The sequence below is a fragment of the Chenopodium album genome, chromosome 22, assembly GCF_948465745.1.
Source record: "Chenopodium album chromosome 22, dcCheAlbu1.1, whole genome shotgun sequence".
Taxonomy (NCBI): Eukaryota; Viridiplantae; Streptophyta; class Magnoliopsida; order Caryophyllales; family Amaranthaceae; genus Chenopodium; species Chenopodium album.
This window is the reverse complement of record NC_137855.1, coordinates 36,427,472-36,446,408: the sequence shown is the minus strand read 5'-3', so window position 1 is coordinate 36,446,408 and position 18,937 is coordinate 36,427,472. Positions and strand designations below refer to the sequence as shown.

The window sequence follows — 18,937 nt, the reverse complement described above, 5'->3', positions numbered from 1 at the left end:
CCTCACTCACCCAAATTAGTGAATTACCTCTTGTGCAACGGAAAATGATTTTGACACATCGTGAATTGATTTTGGCATATTTTCATGCGATGTTATAGTTTTTTATGCTCTTCTCCCATAAGATGCGCCAAAAACTAAAGAGCGTGTCAAAATCAATTTTCTTGTACAACCCTTAAAATAAAGCATCATCGCAACTCCCAATCCAAGTAAGGCGCGTGAACACAAAGTCACAAACACTTCCATTTTTTATGATTTATATTTTCATAGGTACTTATTTAAAAAAGGAAAAAGAAAGGAAGGTGCTTGGATATATCTAGTGTAGTCTTAAAACTCCCAACAACACTTCAAACTTGAAACTCCAACGTGTGGTCGGCGGTCACATATTTCCTACCTTTCCTCCTCATATAAATATCCTTATTCTTCCATTTCTTCACATTTTGAATCTTCTTCATTTCCCGACCAATCTTTTCAAACTTTTTATTTATTTTTATTCTTAGTCAAATTCCTTCAACATCATCATTTGACCCTTGTGTCCTCCATTCTCAGGTACTAGTTTTCTTTAATTTAATCTCTCTAATTTAGTAGTAGTTTTTAGTTTAATAATGTTATTTGAGTTGTTCTTGTTAGTTTAATTTTTCTGACCAAGATTATATGTCTTGCATTTTTGTGTAATTTTGTAATATGGGTGTCGGTTATTTTGTTAATTGCATGGGAATTTCTAGTAAAGATTGAATTTTTTTTTGATGAATTTAGTGATTGATTTTGTTGGTTAATTGAGCGTCTGTGAATAAAGGTATCTTTTTTTAGAAATCGAAACAGGGGTTAAGGAATCAAATTTTACCAAAAAAGTTTGTTGTGTAAAATTTACACTTGTGGGGGTATTGATTGTTTTGTTTATCCGGAATTAGTAGTCACGTTAATAGTGTAATCTGAACAAATAATGTGAGTATATTACAATGAAATAGTGTAATTTGAACGAGTAATGTGACAGCTAAATTGGACGAAGCGACTTTATGAGTGTGTTATTTTTCTTAATTGAGAGGTATGTTTTTGGGATACAATTTGTAACCCTTGACTTCTTGTTTATAGGAAGAGTTAATTGAATTTTTAATGCTAAAAGTTGAATAAAAGATTAGTCTTACATTTGATTTTAAAAGGTTATTCTTCAAAATGAATGAAATGTGTTCATACATCTTTTGGATTAGGGGGTGGGTGGGTTTGGTTAGACTGAAAAAAATTAGGACTAATAAGATAAGTTATTGATATGTAAATTGCCACGAATTTATCCTACCACTAGACATCAGTTTAGTTGTGATTATCTTCTAAAAATTATGTTAGGAAACTGATTATGAATCTTGATTTTTAAGTTGTTGTATATGAGATGTGAGCTTCCTTGTCTTTGGTGGTTCGGGACGAAAAGAGGGATAATCGTGAAAAGAGAAGAAGTAAAGGAGGGAGAGGGGAAAAAAACCGTGTTGTTCATTCATGAGTGGTAAGAATTGATTCATAGTTGGCATTAATTGATAGAAATTGTGGAAATGTTCATGTTATGTTAATCTATTAATTTTTATAGAGAGATCTTAGTTGGAAGAGCTAAAGTTCATGATTGATTGTCGTCTTTTCTACTCAACTACTAGTTCATTAGAGCATAATCGTTGGTGGGGATGGTTCTATACTTCGTAGAATCTAAAAAGCTAATCTATTCTCGTTTCTTCTTTCTAACATAAGTGTATTGGGAGGGCTTAAGGTCTAAAACATAAAGCAAGACCATCAACCTAGTCTTTTCATGAGTTTCCTGTCTATGTCAAAGGTATGAACCATGGAGTGTTAAGTGTTTGGAATTATTGGATGGTAATGAAGAGAGTAATTTATATCCTTGTTTAGGAGAGCTACTGATGATTTCTTATGCTTTTCACTTGGCCTTAGACCTGCCTTAAATGAAGCAGTTGTTCGGTTAGAGTTGCTGTAAGTTTCTTTTTCTTGCAGTTTCTTGCTTTTGTGTGTTCGTGGTTATTAGGCAGCTGTAATAATTTTTCTTTAAATTTCATATCTGCTGTTTTTGAAATTTCAAGTGAATGAATCTAAATTGTAACCGACTAAAGCTTCAATAAATCTGAAGTGTAGCTGACTAAAATGGTAACAATATTCTCCTGCTCAGAATCTAACAGATCAAGTTCACATTAATGCTTTGGGTTTGCTTCTGTGGATCTTTGGAGAGAAAATTATTGTTGTAAATGTTTTTCATGTATTCCATCTATATTCTACTTTTTTACAATGGTGCCGAGTATAATTATTTGTTATGTGAGCAGTAATTGGTGTCGTTGTGACACCTTGATTGGCTGTGTCCTTTTCCTTATTTACAACTTTGCATAACAATTGCATTTGTTGAAGTTAATTTGCATAATTAGCTTGTTTATTTTATCAGAAAGCTTGACATTTTCAATAATACAGTCTATTATCTCTTTGTTGAATGTTCAGTTTATGAGCTCTCAGTTTGGGTGTTTGCATTGCTTACCAACTGTTATGCCTTGTAATTACAGATCGGTATTGGAGTTCGCAGGAAAATATTTTACCACAGGATTTCAATAATTAACTGTTAATACATACAAGGGCTATAGCTTATGCTATAGCATGGACTCACACAAGATTGTGGGATACAATGTTACTGGTGCTGACTCGTCCTATATATCTTCTCAGCATACTTCACAAATTCCAAACAGAATATTTGGACCGCTGAAATTCAGTTTTAAAAACTCTCCAAGTTCACCATTCTCACCTCACTTTGATTGTGATACTGTCACTACATTGAGTGATAGCCGAGAGCAACACAGCTCGAGTGAGAGTCTCTCAGGAAAAAGCCCTTCTTATAATTCATCCCTTGAAACTACCAGTTACTGTCAAAGGTTGAATTCAAGTCCTTCAGAAGATTCCCATCAGACTGCTGTTCTACGGACTTCTAGCGGGACTTTGCTCTCTCATAAAACAGATTATGAAGTGAACATCAGGCATGCCTTGCAGGAGCTAGAGACTGTTCTTATGGGTGATGAAGCAATCGGGGGAGGAAACCGACAAACCCAAATCCCAAGTCAGAGATTGGGATCCTGGAGCCGGGAGCCACAGGGTTCACACGGGGCTCAAGCTCAGTCGTCATCTCCTTCTGGGGAAAGAAGATCAGAGGAAGGAGGTCAGAGTGAGAAACGCCACAAGGCTGTTGAAGAAGAAATCCAGCAACTTAAAATTCCGTCTGGCAATCTAAAAGAGTTGCTGATTGAATGTGCAAGGGCATTATCCGAAAACAGAATAGATGATTTTGAGAAATTAGTTGAACAAGCAAGGGGAGAGGTCTCGATCTCAGGACAACCAATACAGCGCCTTGGTGCTTATATGATTGAAGGGCTAGTAGCAAGGAAGCAATCATCTGGAAATAATATTTACCGGGCTCTTAGGTGTAAAGAGCCCCTTGGAAAAGATCTGCTTTCTTACATGCACATCCTTTATGAAATATGTCCTTACTTGAAGTTCGGCTACATGGCTGCCAATGGAGCTATAGCGGAAGCATGCAGAAATGAAAATCGCATACATATCATAGATTTCCAGATAGCTCAAGGAACCCAATGGTTGACTCTCTTGCAAGCTCTTGCTGCAAGACCTGGTGGGGCACCGTATGTGCGAATTACAGGCATTGATGATCCTGTTTCTCAGTATGCTCGAGGTGCTAGCTTGGAGGCAGTGGGGAAACGTTTAGCAGCCCTCTCTGAAAAGTTCAAAATACCCGTTGAATTTCATGCTGTACCAGTTTTTCTTCCTGATGTCACAAGGGAAATGCTCGATGTGAGGCCCGGAGAAGCCTTGGCAGTGAATTTCCCTTTGCAACTCCACCACACACCTGACGAGAGTGTTGATGTGAACAACCCGAGGGATGGTCTCCTAAGAATGGTGAAATCACTAGCTCCTAAGGTGACGACTTTGGTCGAGCAAGAGTCGAATACCAATACTACCCCTTTCCTGACAAGGTTCACAGAAGCACTCAATTACTACTCAGCAATGTTCGAGTCCATTGATGTGACAATGCCTCGAGACAGGAAGGAACGGATCAGCGTGGAGCAACACTGCTTGGCCAAGGACATTGTTAATGTCATCGCTTGTGAGGGAAAGGAAAGAGTAGAGCGTCATGAGCTTTTTGGGAAATGGAAGTCGAGATTTACTATGGCAGGATTTCAGCAATACCCTTTGAGCTCATACGTAAACTCCGTGATAAGAGGACTACTTCGGTGTTACTCAGAACATTATACATTGGTAGAGAAAGACGGCGCTATGCTATTAGGTTGGAAAGACAGGATGTTAATATCAGCTTCAGCTTGGCATTGATCATACAGATAGGAAAACACAGAATCAAGAGACAGAAGTTAAAGGTAACTGATCAAATTCAATTCTTTTTTCTCTAGAATTCTTTTTGCTTAGCAATGACGACGAGTTTCTGTATGAGACAGTGTGAACTTCTCACCAATGTTGTTTTATGTAGAGATGTTCAATATAGTTGTATTTACAGTATGATGCAGGGGTGTTAACGTTTAGGACTAACATGTAAGAGAGATAATAGTTTGTTGTATAATAGACTACAGTTTATTTAATCTCTGCTTTGTTATCTTTCAGTTACTTTTTCACATACAGAGAAGTTTTTTTAGTACTTCTGAGATCTGAAATAAAACATGAATGCAATTCTATAATCTGTAATCCGAAGCTTTCTTAAGTTTGGGGCCGATTTTAGTTCCACAGAAATGTACTAAATCTTATAACATAGAGTTAAATAGAACATTGAAAAGTTAAAGAGGAATTTGTATCCCTGGTCTGCTGTGGTCAGCTAGGGAAATGGTTCCAGACCCGGAAAATATTCCCTCGTTCTAAAAGCGTAGAGCTCTATGCAAAGTAATGCTCCGTTTGGAATAAGTCAGTATACTCCGTACTATTTTTGGATGTGTAAAAAAAGTTGTCGCATTTTAGAAAGAAGCAATGGTTTGTAAGAATTGTAACTACTGTTTTAGATGAAATCCCACATGAAAATTGGATTCTTGAGCCGAAAAAGTATTTGTAACAAATAGATCTTTGATGACTCTATAATAGGTTTTAGTGTCACATTTTTTTGTGGGGAAATAAGCAAATACAATAATAGTGTTATGTAACTACGTAAGTGCTTGCAGAAGCAAAATGGATCTATTGGGCCTTGCTTGTGTCATAAGATGGAGTTTTAACCAATGCGGACTACAAACAAACCAACAGGGTAACTGTAACGGAAAGCAAACAACAAAAGAAGAGACATTAGGACATGATCATTTAACGATTTTCGTGTAAGATTTTTGATAGATGTTATATTATGATAATATTTGTTATCGATTCAGGATATATTTTGCACGAGTATATATTTTGTATCCTTAAAATAAATTAGGTTTAAAAAAATAGGGTTCATAATTATCCATTAGTCTCTAGATCAATAAAAGACCTAGAATAACTTTTGTATACATCCGGTGTACAGTAATTTACTGTACATCGGGGGTCACTTTTTATTAAATTTAGGGTCACTTTTACAATTTTTTGGGTAACTTTTATCAGTAAAGCATAAATACTTCGTAACTTATATTTATGTTAGGGTAACTTTTATTCATGTTAGGGTAACTTTTGTTCATTTTAGAGGTAACTTTATAACGGATGTTCAATATTTATTGCACATCCGATTTATTTAAAAGTTTGTCATAAGCAAACATCAAAGGACTAAAGGGTGCGATTTACTCAAGTAATTTGTATTTATGTGAACTTTATATAGTAACTTATTTTAATTTGTATTTTAAGTTGAATTTAGGTAATATAATTATTATTAACCATTTTTAAAATTTATCCGAGCTTAAAGTGAACTTATAAAAATTCATTGACCTTTATGTAACCTATTTTTAAACCTATTCTTCCTACAATAAATGAAAAATAGGTAAATAGAAGCGGGCCTAACAGGAGAAACTAATAAAGCTTACCCAAATGGGCCTAAGGGGAGAATTTAGATCACAAGTCTTCACAGATTTGGTAAGATTGAACCAATAATTCAATGTGCTATAAAAGGAAAGAGAGCAAAACATTATACATGTATGATGTATCCTCATAGATCCCCCAAATTAGGGAAAAAAATCATATAAATAATTTATTACAACAACCTATTAATTAAGTACTCTGAATCTCAACCTCAGCTTAAATATGTTGCCCTCAAACACTTATTATGAACTCTAAATCAACCACATTCAAATGAATCAAATCCGTGGGTTCATGATAATTCTATTTGGTACTTAGTAATAAAACGATAATTCTATTCGGTACTTAGTACTAAATCTACCCTGTATATTTTTTTGCTTCAAATAGGAAAAAAATAAAATAAAATAAAACATAAAAACTGTACTCACTATTGTTGTAAGTAATAACAATGTTTGGCACAATTTTAAACTCAATAATTAAGCAGAAGTTTTTTAGAGTACTTATAATTTGAAGCTAATTGTGAGTTAAACTACACAAATCAAAAAAGATATCTTTTTAAAAAAAAAAAATCAAACAAGATATTATATTCATTGGAATTAATAAAGAATTCAAATAAGATTATCAATTTAAAACTTAGAATAAAATCAAAAGAGTCTATGTAGGATCATCTATTTCCTTCATAATCACGATCTTCCCACGATTATTGAGGGACACCAAGTCATCAGCTCACAGCACACCCCCATTATCACGTGACCCATTCTTTTCCTTTTTTTAAAAAGAAATAAAAATCAAATTAAACTAAATTAGATATAAATATCAGATTTTCTGTTTTCCTAAACTCCGTACAAATTTGAGACAAGGCTTTATAAATAAGTACGAAATATTCACAAAAACATAACCCCATTAAAAAACCCCATATAATTTAACATTAACAATGCCTTCTCAAACACTCGGGGATCTCCAACAGCCGTTGATTCTCCCGGCCAATGGGAAATCCAACGTCGTAGAGAAGCTCACCATTGACGCAATGCTTCTCAAGTATTGCGGCGAGTTCGGAAGGTGGCAACTACGACACTTCGTTCTAACGAGCTTAGCTTGGGCGTTAGAGGCCTTTCATACTATGGTTATGATCTTCGCTGACCGCGAGCCGCGATGGTTGTGTACTGGGCCGGGCTGCAGCCCGGCCCAGACCCAGGTTTGTGGGCTACCATCGGGCTCGTGGGATTGGGTTGACGGGCCCGGTAGCTCGACCGTGGCCGAGTGGGGGTTGGTGTGTGGTGAGAAGTATAAGGTTGGATTGGTGCAATCTTTGTTCTTCTTCGGCTGCATGATAGGTACACAAAATATTATTCTCCTTATCTTTCGTTATTTAGTTCTATCTTATTTTGATATAGTCTAATTTAAGTATTTGGCGATATAATCAATCCGTTTCTAAATAATTGCGACACTATCTTATAATGATAGATTTCTAGAGTATCTGATTCTTTCTTCAAATTATTGTTACTTCCGTTTTTCTAGATTTTACCGATATAGTATATTTGTTTAGTCAAAATTACATGATTGTAGCAATTGTTTAACGTTAAGAGTTTAAAAGCAATCTTTGATTTTGTAAAAATCGTTCCAAATATGAATTTTAAAGATGTAATATTTTTCTTAAATAACTTTTAGTATTAATAGTGCATATAATTGATGATTGTCAAAGATTTTAATTGGAAACAATTCAAATGCACATGACTAGATCTCATGAAAATAGTAAGAGTAAGAACCGCCATTATTATGAAATAATTCATGCTACTATACTACTGTTAATTAGTTTATGTTAGTTTCTTAAAGTCCTAATTACTATACTACTGTTATCTTCTTATGATGGTGCTAACAACAGAACAAGTATAACATGTTATTTAAGTACAATTCAAATATTTGATTCAAATAAAAGTACAATTCAAATATAATAGGAGTAGAATTGAAACTTAGGGAATTTTTGGATCAGAAATATGCAATATCAAATACTCATAATTGAGTCATATCACACTCGAATGTTTGTATATTGGTTATTTTAAGGGTTACCAAAACAGAACATGGTTTTTTTAAGTAGTTGTTGGTCCCTTTTGTCCCCGCAAAATTTGTCATGAATTGAAGGATCGAGTATTTTATTTTCTAGGGTAATATTAAGTATAAATCTCGTAATTGTTAATTGTTGTTCACAAAACTATACATAAATTATACTGTACTATTGAACTCTTAATATGTATAAGAGAATATGATTTAATTTGATTAGGGATCTTGTTTTGTCCTAGCTGAATCTAGCTAATAAATTCAATTAAGGTAGACTTTAATTAGCTTCTTGTTTGCACTCTTCTTATGACCTCACTACAGCCTTTTATAATATTTTTATAAATTAATTAAGTATAACCCATGTGCTAATATGTACTGTAATTGCTTAATCCTTGTTTTTATAGGTCTTTCCGAAAAGAATCAAGTAGAGTGGGTTGGGTTGAATTAATATAAATGTCAAATTGACTAATTTTGCGATTAAATTTAGTACTCCATGAAATAACATTTTTTTTTGGAGCCACTGTAAATTAATTTAAGTGACTATTATTTTTGAGAAATATGTTGTGTGTTACCCTTAACAAATTATTTGCACCCAAAATTCAATTTGAAATTTCATCTCACATTGTGTTCTATCCTATACTATTGCACATTTGCACACAATCATCACAATTCACAATGCAAGTACTAGAATGTTCAAAGTTGTTTTACTCTTTACTTTTTCAGGGCTAACCTAGAATATTTCATTAGAATGAAAGCATGCTTAGTTTAGTTGATTTTTATTCCCTTTTTTTTTTTTTTTTTTTTTTTTTTTTTTTTTTTTAAAAAAAGGAAAAAGTATGCTTGGTTTGAATGTCTTTTTACATACTATGAATAAGTAATCATCCAATTGTTATAAAGATGCTACCAATTAAACTTAAGCATATTCCTTTGTACCTTATAATTCCATTGTTTTGCAAGTTGGACATGTTGGCATGAACATTTTGTTGTGCTTGCAATCTTTATGAAGTCAACTTCAACACGTTCAAAACTATGGGACCGAGTTATAATGTTTCTTCTAGTTCATGATAATTTAACGTGTTAGGTTTTTCGAGTGCTTAACTATATATATACATAATTTCTTCTTTCCACATTAAAAACTATCATCATGTATATGCAGATGTTACTAATTATTGTATGGTACGGAGTATTATTGGCTAGACATCTATTATTTGAAATTGGTGATGAATTAACAATGTCAGAAGATAGATCCACATGATGCACGTTTTACAAAAAGACATGTTCTTTAAGATAAGAATAATGATAGTTTTGCTAATTGGAATTATGACATATGTCAACTTCTCATTTTCTTAACCGTATATGTGTTATCCCTTGTGTTTCAAGGCCATTGCAATAGTATCTGTAAAAAAGTGAACACGTAGTTTAAAGATAATTATTGCGTGAAGACCAAAGGGAAAACAAACAACCTTATAAAGCTATAAGTGGTTCAATGTATGAGAGTAAAAACTATACAAAAATTAGTACTAATTTCGTTACTGGTTATGTGCAATGATTAGACATTTTTGCACATAACCTGTAACGGAAGTAGTATAATGTTAGTTTAAGTGATTAAAAAAAAGCTATGTAACTTAGATATATGATAGAGAGGAATAAGAAAATAATACAAGTTTTTTATATATTTTTTTTTATTTTTTAAGAAAATGTAACAATTATTTTTTAAGAAAATGTAACAATAATTCTAAAACCAATTATAAAAAAGAAAATGTAGGGATTGACATCAAACGAAGCGATTCCAAATTTTCTTTCTTTCAAAAAAAAAAAAAAAAAAAAAAGCGATTCCAAATTTTCTAGATGATGAGAAACAGATAAGTAGCAAACTAGTTGAGTTATGGTGGATTGGTGATAAAAAACACACGTCAATATACGCTTCTTTGTTATATTGACGGGTGTGACGAAATGAACGTCTTCAGTCATAATGAGATTGATATTGGTCGTTTGGTCTTACTCATTAACACAAAAGTCTAAAGATTGTGAATCCGGCTGCTACTCATAGTCCAAAAAAAAAAAAAAAAAAAATAATAATAATAAAAAAAAAAATAAAATTGCTACATACTGTCTTTAAGCGTTATTTATTTGACATTTTTTTACATGAGGACGGCCTAGTATGATGGCCTAGTATAAAAAAAAGTGTTAAGTTTCTTAAATATATCATTTGAATTAGGTTTAATACAGGTGAATATGTTTTGTATTGATTTAAAATGACAATCATTTGGTTATGTTTTGTTATAATCACGAGATTTGGAGATTTTGAATGATTACGGCTGCCTGCTAGTGGTTTAGAGTATTATTTTTAACTGCATCTAGTCACTCCTGCTAGTAGTAGGAATTTGTATTTATTATAGTGGTCACAAGTTGTACCAATTGCATGACTAATCATGTCTAGCACTAATGTACTATACCTTAAATAACACCTTATCCTAAAAAACATGGAGTACAAAAGTATATTCGAATCAAGATTATTCCTTTACATTGCCAGCATTGACTCAATTGATTAATTTCGGTGTTTTTTTAGGAAAAAAATTCATTGCTAGCTGTTAGGTTTAATTTAGGCTGTTAGTAGATTTTGATCATTTGGCATTACTCATATTATTCATCTTTTCTTGAAATTAACATTCCTTCTGAATTCGTATATGAGATTATAAAGAGAATTGACAAATACATTAGACTCGATTTATATTCATTCGCTATGGTCATGTTTAGGTTTAAGTTAGATCGATAGATTAAACAAGTCAAGACATTTGATTCCATTGATGATAAATTAAGATATCTATAAATTTTTTGGATTGGTTCAATATAAATTAGAATCTTGTTGTCTTTGTTAATTGGATCTAGATCTGACAATTTCGATAAGGCTAGCCGAATATGGTTTAAGTTGTCTAGATCTAAGTTTGATTGTCGTAAATTGAAACTACTATTTATAAATTATAAGCTTGTAAATTATGTTAGAGGCCAATCGAGTAGCTTATAGTTTTCCTTGTTCAATGAGCGGTCCATCACATGCTATTAACTTGTTAGGCTGTTACTTGGTACCATTAATTTCCTATTGTTGGTTTGTGCTTCCTTTGTTAGCCTCCTTTTGTCTGCTTGCTAACTCTTCACTTAAGTGGCTTTAAGTTTGGATTCTAGCTAGTGGCTACATACCAATTACCAACCTCGTTTGTGTTAATACTCCAGTCCGAAAGTAAGATGTTAACTGAGTGTAATTTGAACTACTAATTAATAATATGTCACTCGTAACACGTTTCAGACAAACTACTTAATTTGTTACGTAGTGGCATACATATTCAGTCTTATATTATGAAATACTCTACCAATAGTAATACAAGGAATAAAATAGTCTCATTCTAATTGTAACTTTGATTTATCTACAGGAGCAGGAGTCTTCGGTCATCTTTCGGATTCATCACTAGGAAGAAAAGGCTCACTAACCATAATATGCCTATTGAACGGGATCCTTGGTTGTCTGACCGCGCTCTCTCCAAACTACGTCGTCTACACCCTCCTCCGGTTCTTGAGTGGTCTTAGCACCGGTGGTGTGGGCATGTGTGCATTTGTCCTAGCCACTGAGCCCATAGGGCCTAGTAAACGTGGTGTTGCCGGTATGTCCACCTTCTATTTCTTCTCAACCGGCATTGCTCTCCTCTCCGGAGTTGCCTACATGTTCCCAACATGGCGATCCCTCTATGTTGCATCCTCGATACCTTCCATCGTGTTCATCACAATCGTTATCCCTTTCCTCTCGGAGTCTCCTAGGTGGTACCTTGTACGAGGTAAAACCAAGGAAGCAATGGAAGTCATGCGACAAATGGCACATTCTAATGGCCGGATTATCCCAAAAGGCGTAGAGCTTACCCTAGATGATAATGCTAACAAGAACAATGATGTCGAAATTCTTAAAGAGGATTCATTTCTTGAAGAAAATGAGGCAATGAAGGGCTCTTTAATAGATGTCCTAAAGTCACCCATCACAAGAGTACGCCTTTACTTAGCCTTTGTGATCAACTTTTGTTGCGCGGTTGTGTACTATGGACTTAGCCTAAATGTTGTCAATCTCGACACCAACCTCTACCTCAATGTACTTCTCAACGCGGTTGCTGAAATGCCTGCCTTCACATTAACCGCGATTATGTTGGATAGGTTCGGAAGGAAGCCACTTACAATAGGGACAATGTGGTTTAGTGGGGTGTTTTGCTTGTTAGGGAGTTTGATGAAGAGTTATGGAATATGGAAGAATATACGTATGATAAGTGGTATATTAGGGATTTTTGGTATGGCAGGAACATATAATTTGTTGTTTATTTACACCGTAGAGTTGTTCCCCACGGTTGTACGTAACGCTGCCCTAGGATGTGTTACACAAGCGTCTCATATGGGGGCTATTTTAGCCCCGCTTGTGGTGGTGATGGGTAGTACATATCCCTTCATCGTGTTCTCGGTTTGTGGAATCATTGGTGGTTTGCTAGGATTTTTTTTACCTGAGACGTTGAATCGGCCTTTGTATGATACCATGGCTGGTATGGAGGAGGGAGAACTAGAGAAGCCAGATTTTGAGCCATTTTTAGCAACTTAAACTATACCCTCCAACTTTTTGTTTTTCTTTTGGTGAATGACTAGTATAATATAGAGGAGTATATTTATGTAGTATGTAACATCTTTTTGATAGTTTTAAGTATGTCTAAATTTATAATTACCAATACAATTCAAGGTGTACTCATCAATAGAGGAGTAGATTGGCATGCATCACGCACTTAATGTAAGGCAATGGCTGTCCTGAAAATGATTGGATGAGTTATTGCTAGATGCTATTGGCAAGAATTGTACTCCAATGAGGTGTTTATGCTCATGCACTTGGTAATCTAATCTATGGTACTTCCTTTATAATTTTAACTTTGAAGAATTTAATTCTATATCATTCTATGTCCTAGCATATAAAAAAATTCTATGTCATTCTTCTGAAATTGAATGTTAATCATATGAGGCTATGCCCCATCAGACGTACAAAAGGAACATAAATTTCATTATCAAATCTGTGAAAGGGATACATTGTCATTAACTAAAACCCAATTACTCGTATAATTCCGTGGAAGAATATCAAATCTTACATACATACTTTCAAATTAGAGACATCTAGATGGTGCACATCATACGCAGGATCAACAAAGTCAACATTGAGGCCCCCAAATAGGTTTTCAAGCGACTGATCAATGGAAGGAAGGCGATGGACAACTACTTTCAGGAGACCGCCTTCATTCTCATAAACAACAAGATGGTTCTGAAAAAGCTGGAAGTCACTAATTTTTACGCTGCACAAAAGTGAACCAACCAGAAAGCTTAGGCAAACAAAATAAACTGGAGGGAAACATATTATTAGTGGTACATACACCCGATGGTATCAATACAATGATTTTATAAATGATATTCCGTGTCCTTTGGTTATTTACACAAAAGCCAAGAGCCGAATCATCTATAAACATTAAAGCTCTATTATTAACCATACAAGCACAGTATAAGCATCAACCAAAGGAAAATTTCAACTTTGATAAGGACTAATCATCTGTTATGTATATGAATAAGATCCTTTTAATGAGCTTTAATCATCGAATTCTATAGCATCTATTTGTGCACATCACATACAAACATCCAGAATTACAGAGAATGACAAATACAAAAAACATCCACTTCACAAGTTCACATCAACTGCCATCATTCATCCCTCCTGCTGCCATCATTACCTTAGCTACCCATTGTTTATTTCTTAGGTAGTATAGGTTACGATCGTGATCAAAAACTAAAAATGCGACCTTCGCATCTTGCGTGTAGTTGTTTTTTAGCCAAACATCGAGAGCTTTAATTCCCTCCAAAATGTCATCTTCAACCAAAAAGACATTTTCATCTTCTCTTTGAATTAGTATGTAGAGACTTTATTGGGTGGATGATGCAATGAACTTTCTAGCACGAACCTACAATACAATAAGACAGTCTCACAACAAGTCAGCAATAACATTAGTGTAATGAATGTATATAGAGAAATATTAGTGTTTTGCTGTCAAGTTACCATGCCGTCACGTTGCTACTGTAAGAACCAGAATTATATTACAGTTGACATTTAGGTTAGTTGCTAGAGATTAGTACAGAAAACAGAGTATTCAAGCAAAGCAAGAGAAATAATCAGCCAAAATATGATAGATTGTATTGCACGTTAGAGAAACCACAATATTATTGCTTTCAAAGACATCCCCCTTACTTTCACTCTTTCAATACAATCTTTTCCTTAGGAAGCCATTGAGCTGTGATCGTTTGAAAAGACATGAACTTAATATTTAACGTAAATTGCCTATCTGTATTATAAATTTAATGCACCTGACTAAACTCTGGGTACAGAGTATGTGATCGTGACAATGAAAAAAAAAATTGTTGCTGAATTTCTAGAAATCTGTCAGAAAATTTTTCTTCCCTTAATCTTCATCATCTTCTATTTACTTCTGCCCAGCTAGTCCAGTTCAAGCAAAGGTGTAGGTTACTAAGCTTCCTTTTATAGCCAGATCTGTCCTAAACTAGATTCTCCAGACTTTAGACAACGTCAGACTGGCTACTAATAGCCCGCACTAGAACTTTGTATTATACAGTCAAGCATTGAGACTTGTGGAAAGCCTGTAATCACATTTAACAGGGTTTAGAAAGGATATAAATTTGCTTGTGCCGATGAAACTGTGAACCTTATTTGTTGGAGCTAGCAAGATAGACTTACAGAAGCCATAAAGCATAAATTTGGGATAATAGTAGACAGTGAACTGAAAGAGAACATATGGAAGAACCTCGTCATAGTTGGTAGGTTGAATTGAGTATGGCTTGCTTTCCTTTCATTTGATGAAATGGGAAAAAAGGACTGATACAAAAAGATAAAAGAAAAAAAAGACTGATACAAAGTATATATTTGAAGGCCAAGGTATGAAATCATTCACAGTGGGAGCAGGGTATGGTTAAAAGAATAAGAAGGAAAGACTACTTATGGCCTTTGTGGTGTCATATGGCTTGATGGTATTTAACAGGTTTTTAGAAAACGGAACATTTCATCACAAAGAGTAGTGAAGTGCAAATCAAACGAACTATATGATGTTTGTGAGATTTGTAAAATTCTTTCAGGTGAGTTTCCAAGTACCTGATTTAGGCATTATGTTCAAGGGGAAATACAGTTTAAGAAGATTCTTTGACTCTGCAAAGAGCAAGTGAGACTATGCAAAACAGACAAACTTTCTTAGAGAATCTATAAAAGGTCTACCGGAGAGAATAATGGTTATGGTTGAACAATCTCAAGAAAAATATAAGGTGTATACAGAGTCTTATAGAGCTTGAGTGTGTGTCAAGGCGAGAAAAATAAAGAGCACAAGTCATTTAGATAAAGGCGACTGCTGTTATGAAAAAATCTTATCTGGATCAAGGGTTGTATAGCCAGTTTGATGCAATGGAAAGGTGATGATGAGGCTATTTTAGAACCGCAAAGAGTAGAATATGCTTAATTGATGACTGTTAAACTCTTCAGATGTGAAAGACTTGCTAATTCTATCCAACATATATAGATAGGTCAAGATTTTTTTTACCATGTTTTCCTGTCATTTCTTGAGGGTCGCAATTGAATGTCCGACCCACTTAAGAATCAAATACATGTCTGATGGGTATGGAAAGATATTGGTGTATTTGGAATGATGGATATGGGAGTGCGGGAGGTAAGATTACTTGATGCAGAATATATAAAAGTTGTTGGGTTTGAGTGTGTTGAAGGTGAAAAGCAAAATTAGAAAACTCGAGATTTGTGGAGGTTGAATAAGCAAGTTGGCATGTCAGGTTGACCGTTACAGTTGAATAAGTAGGTGGAGCTATGAGTTAAAATTAAATGAGCTGTCTGAAATCAAAACGCAGGACTCACAGTTAGTAGTTTACTAATTCCATTCTGTAGCAGGGTGGTTAATAATGATTTTAGTTTATTTAGTATCAGTTATATATGCTCAGTTGATTATAAATGGATATCACTTCATGCATTTTATATCTGCACTTATCGGCTTTCCCTTTGTTTTCTATTTCACTTGGAAAGAGGTCATATTGGTGCTACGATGAAAGCAAATATGTAGTGCTGTCAAATTTCAAACCGAAACCGTTTAACTGTCCGAAACCGACCGACCCAAATGAGAACCGAACCGATTAAAAACCGAATTTTTTGGAACCGAAAACCGACCCGAACCGTATTTTAGTAAACCCGAAACCGAATCGACCCGAGTAATGGTAAACCGTTTAAGAACCGAAACCGTTAACAAACCGAACCGAATATAAACCGAACTGAATGAAAACCGAACCGAAAGAGAACCGAACCGTATCTAAACCGAAACCGGTTCCAACCCGAAATCGTTTAAACTGGCAAAAAAACCGATTACACCGAACCGTTAGCAAACTGCTACCCGTTTGCACCGAACCATTTAAAAACCGAACTGATTGTAAACCGAACTGGTTATAAACCGAACCGTTTATGAACCAAACCGCTTCTAAATCGAACCGTTTACAAACCGTTAGTAATCAAAACTTATGAAGAGTGATGAAGAAACACAAATTCCATATAATGCTAGACACTCTGAGGTGTGTCTCTGATATCTTGAATCTAGATAAACACGTCTATGAGACTATGAGCATGTCAGAATTTTGAGATAATGCTTTATAATGGATGAAAAGCCTGCTGAAAGACCCTTAACATTCCCTTCAGAATGAAAATCTGTCTTGCTGGTAGAGGTATGCTGAGTCCTTTGTACCATTTGCCTATCAAAGATCATCATCTTCATACCTTTTGCAAAGACGCTGCTAGCTTAAAATATTTTCTTCATACCTTACTTTTTTTCATTTGCTAGTTGAAAGTTGCAACCAGTCTACATTTTACTTGCCATAGCTCTACAAATTATGTCATATTTCTATTTTTTATTGCTTCACAGATTATGTACGTAGTACTTGCAACCAGAGTCGAGAGAATGTTAACCACTTAGTGATTTGCTTCTTCTTATATTCTGACTTTTAGGAATCTTTTTCCTCTGTTTGCTCATTCAAGTTGAAAAACAATATATTATTTGAAGGGTTGATCATTTTTAAATGGAATATGTACCCGAGTGGTAAAAGGACTACATAAAGACCAATTGCAAATGCCATATTGAGAAACACAAATTCACATTAAGCAAATTTCAAATGCTTCAAATAGAAGGGGGTAAAAAAAAAAAAATACATATTAAGGGCACATCCATAACACCATATTTGATAAAATTAACCAAAGATAGTCAAGTTACTCAAGTTCATAACATATTGTTCCCAGGGGAGGAGGTGGAAAATAATGGTTAATTACTCACATGAAACTCATTGAATTGCACTGTGCTATTTTGCTACAAGCATATATGAAGTCTAACAAAGTCCTAAAACTATAGACATGGCAGCAGCAGAACAGCATACAAGCAGAACAGCAGAGACACAGCAGAACACAGCAGAACAGCAGAGACACAGCAGCATGGCCAGCAGCAGATATGGCAGAACAGCAGACACAGCAGAACAGCAGACAAGCAGAACAACAGCAGCAGAACAGCAGACAAGCAGAACAGCAGCAGCAGAACAGAAGAGCAGCAGACATGGCAGAATTCACCCTAATGTAGCATCGCCTAGGCTTGAGGAAAAAGAAAAGCTATATGTGAGCAGAATTCAGGAGGGAGGCAGGAGGAAAAAAAGCTATTTAAAAAAAAAAGATTAAAGGACGTCAATACCTTCCGAATTAGATGCAAAACTTTCATCTATCACTTCTTTACCAATTTCAAGGACGTCTTCTTCAATATCACAATCATAACCACGTAACCAATTTTGTGTGGTAACCAACGCCTCAACATTCTTAGGCAAAAGCGCACTCCTATACTTGTTTAAAATACGACCACCCATGCTAAAAGAAGACTCAGAGGCTACCGATGTTATAGGAATGGCCAAAACATCCCTAGCCATAGCAGCTAATATAGGGTACACCCTAACTTGAGATTCCCAATACTTGAGAACATCATAATTCTCCCCTTCAATATACGGTACACGAGTAGTAGTCAAATAATTATCAATCTCCATCGATGGTCGGTTTAATGGGCCATCATCATCATCATCATCATCAATATTCTAGAAAAGTTCAAACAAAATGCTTTTATTAAATAATAAAATTAAAACATACAATTATTATTATGTAATTTTTTTTAAAAAGAAATTAATTAATTACCTTGAATATGTCATCATCGTCACCATTTGATTTATCGGTCACAATTGGGATGGAGGGGGGAACAAATGTACTTGAGTTAAAATCGGAAGACATAGATGAATAAAAGTTATACAACTCCAAAAGAGCATCTTTAATCACCTTTGCCTTTTCATCACATGCCTCCTCAACATAAAGCACTTTCAACATCTTTCTCACTCTAATAAGCTTACAGCGAGGATCAAGAACAACAGCAATTGAAAGGATCAAACTATAATCATCCCAATAGCCCTCAAATTTTTCAAGCATCACTTTTGCCATGGGTGCAAGTTTAGGGTCTATATGGGCTTTAGTTATCGTGTGCTCAATTTTCAAGACACTAGCAAAATACAAATTTGCAGTAGGATATTCTGAACCAGAAAATAACACAGTGATTTCATAAAATGGCTTTAGGAAATTACATATTTTTGCAATTGTATCCCATTCATCATCCGAAAGTTTGAATTCATAACCCATAAACTTATCGATAACCACTTTCAAGGCTTCCTTTGCTTCTTAAGCTTTTCG

At 34.7% G+C, this 18,937-nt stretch overlaps 1 protein-coding gene and 1 pseudogene across 1 annotated transcript; both read left to right on the top strand.

Annotated features, from left to right (window-relative positions):
- The first annotated feature begins 362 nt into the window (after window positions 1–362).
- Window positions 363–4,652, top strand: LOC145604531 (chitin-inducible gibberellin-responsive protein 1-like). The gene is made up of 2 exons (XM_081660420.1): window positions 363–546; window positions 2,541–4,652. The coding sequence occupies exon 2, from the start codon at window positions 2,632–2,634 to the stop codon at window positions 4,366–4,368; it is 1,737 nt and encodes a 578-aa protein (XP_081516546.1). The 5' UTR covers window positions 363–546; window positions 2,541–2,631; the 3' UTR covers window positions 4,369–4,652.
- A 2,294-nt stretch (window positions 4,653–6,946) lies between these two features.
- On the top strand, window positions 6,947–12,694 carry LOC145604287 (organic cation/carnitine transporter 4 pseudogene; annotated as a pseudogene).
- The last annotated feature ends 6,243 nt before the right edge of the window (window positions 12,695–18,937 follow it).

What these genes read in the sequence shown, in the direction of transcription:
- LOC145604531 (XM_081660420.1), top strand. Translation starts at nt 2,632, where the DNA reads ATGGACTCACACAAGATTGTGGGATACAATGTTACTGGTGCTGACTCG.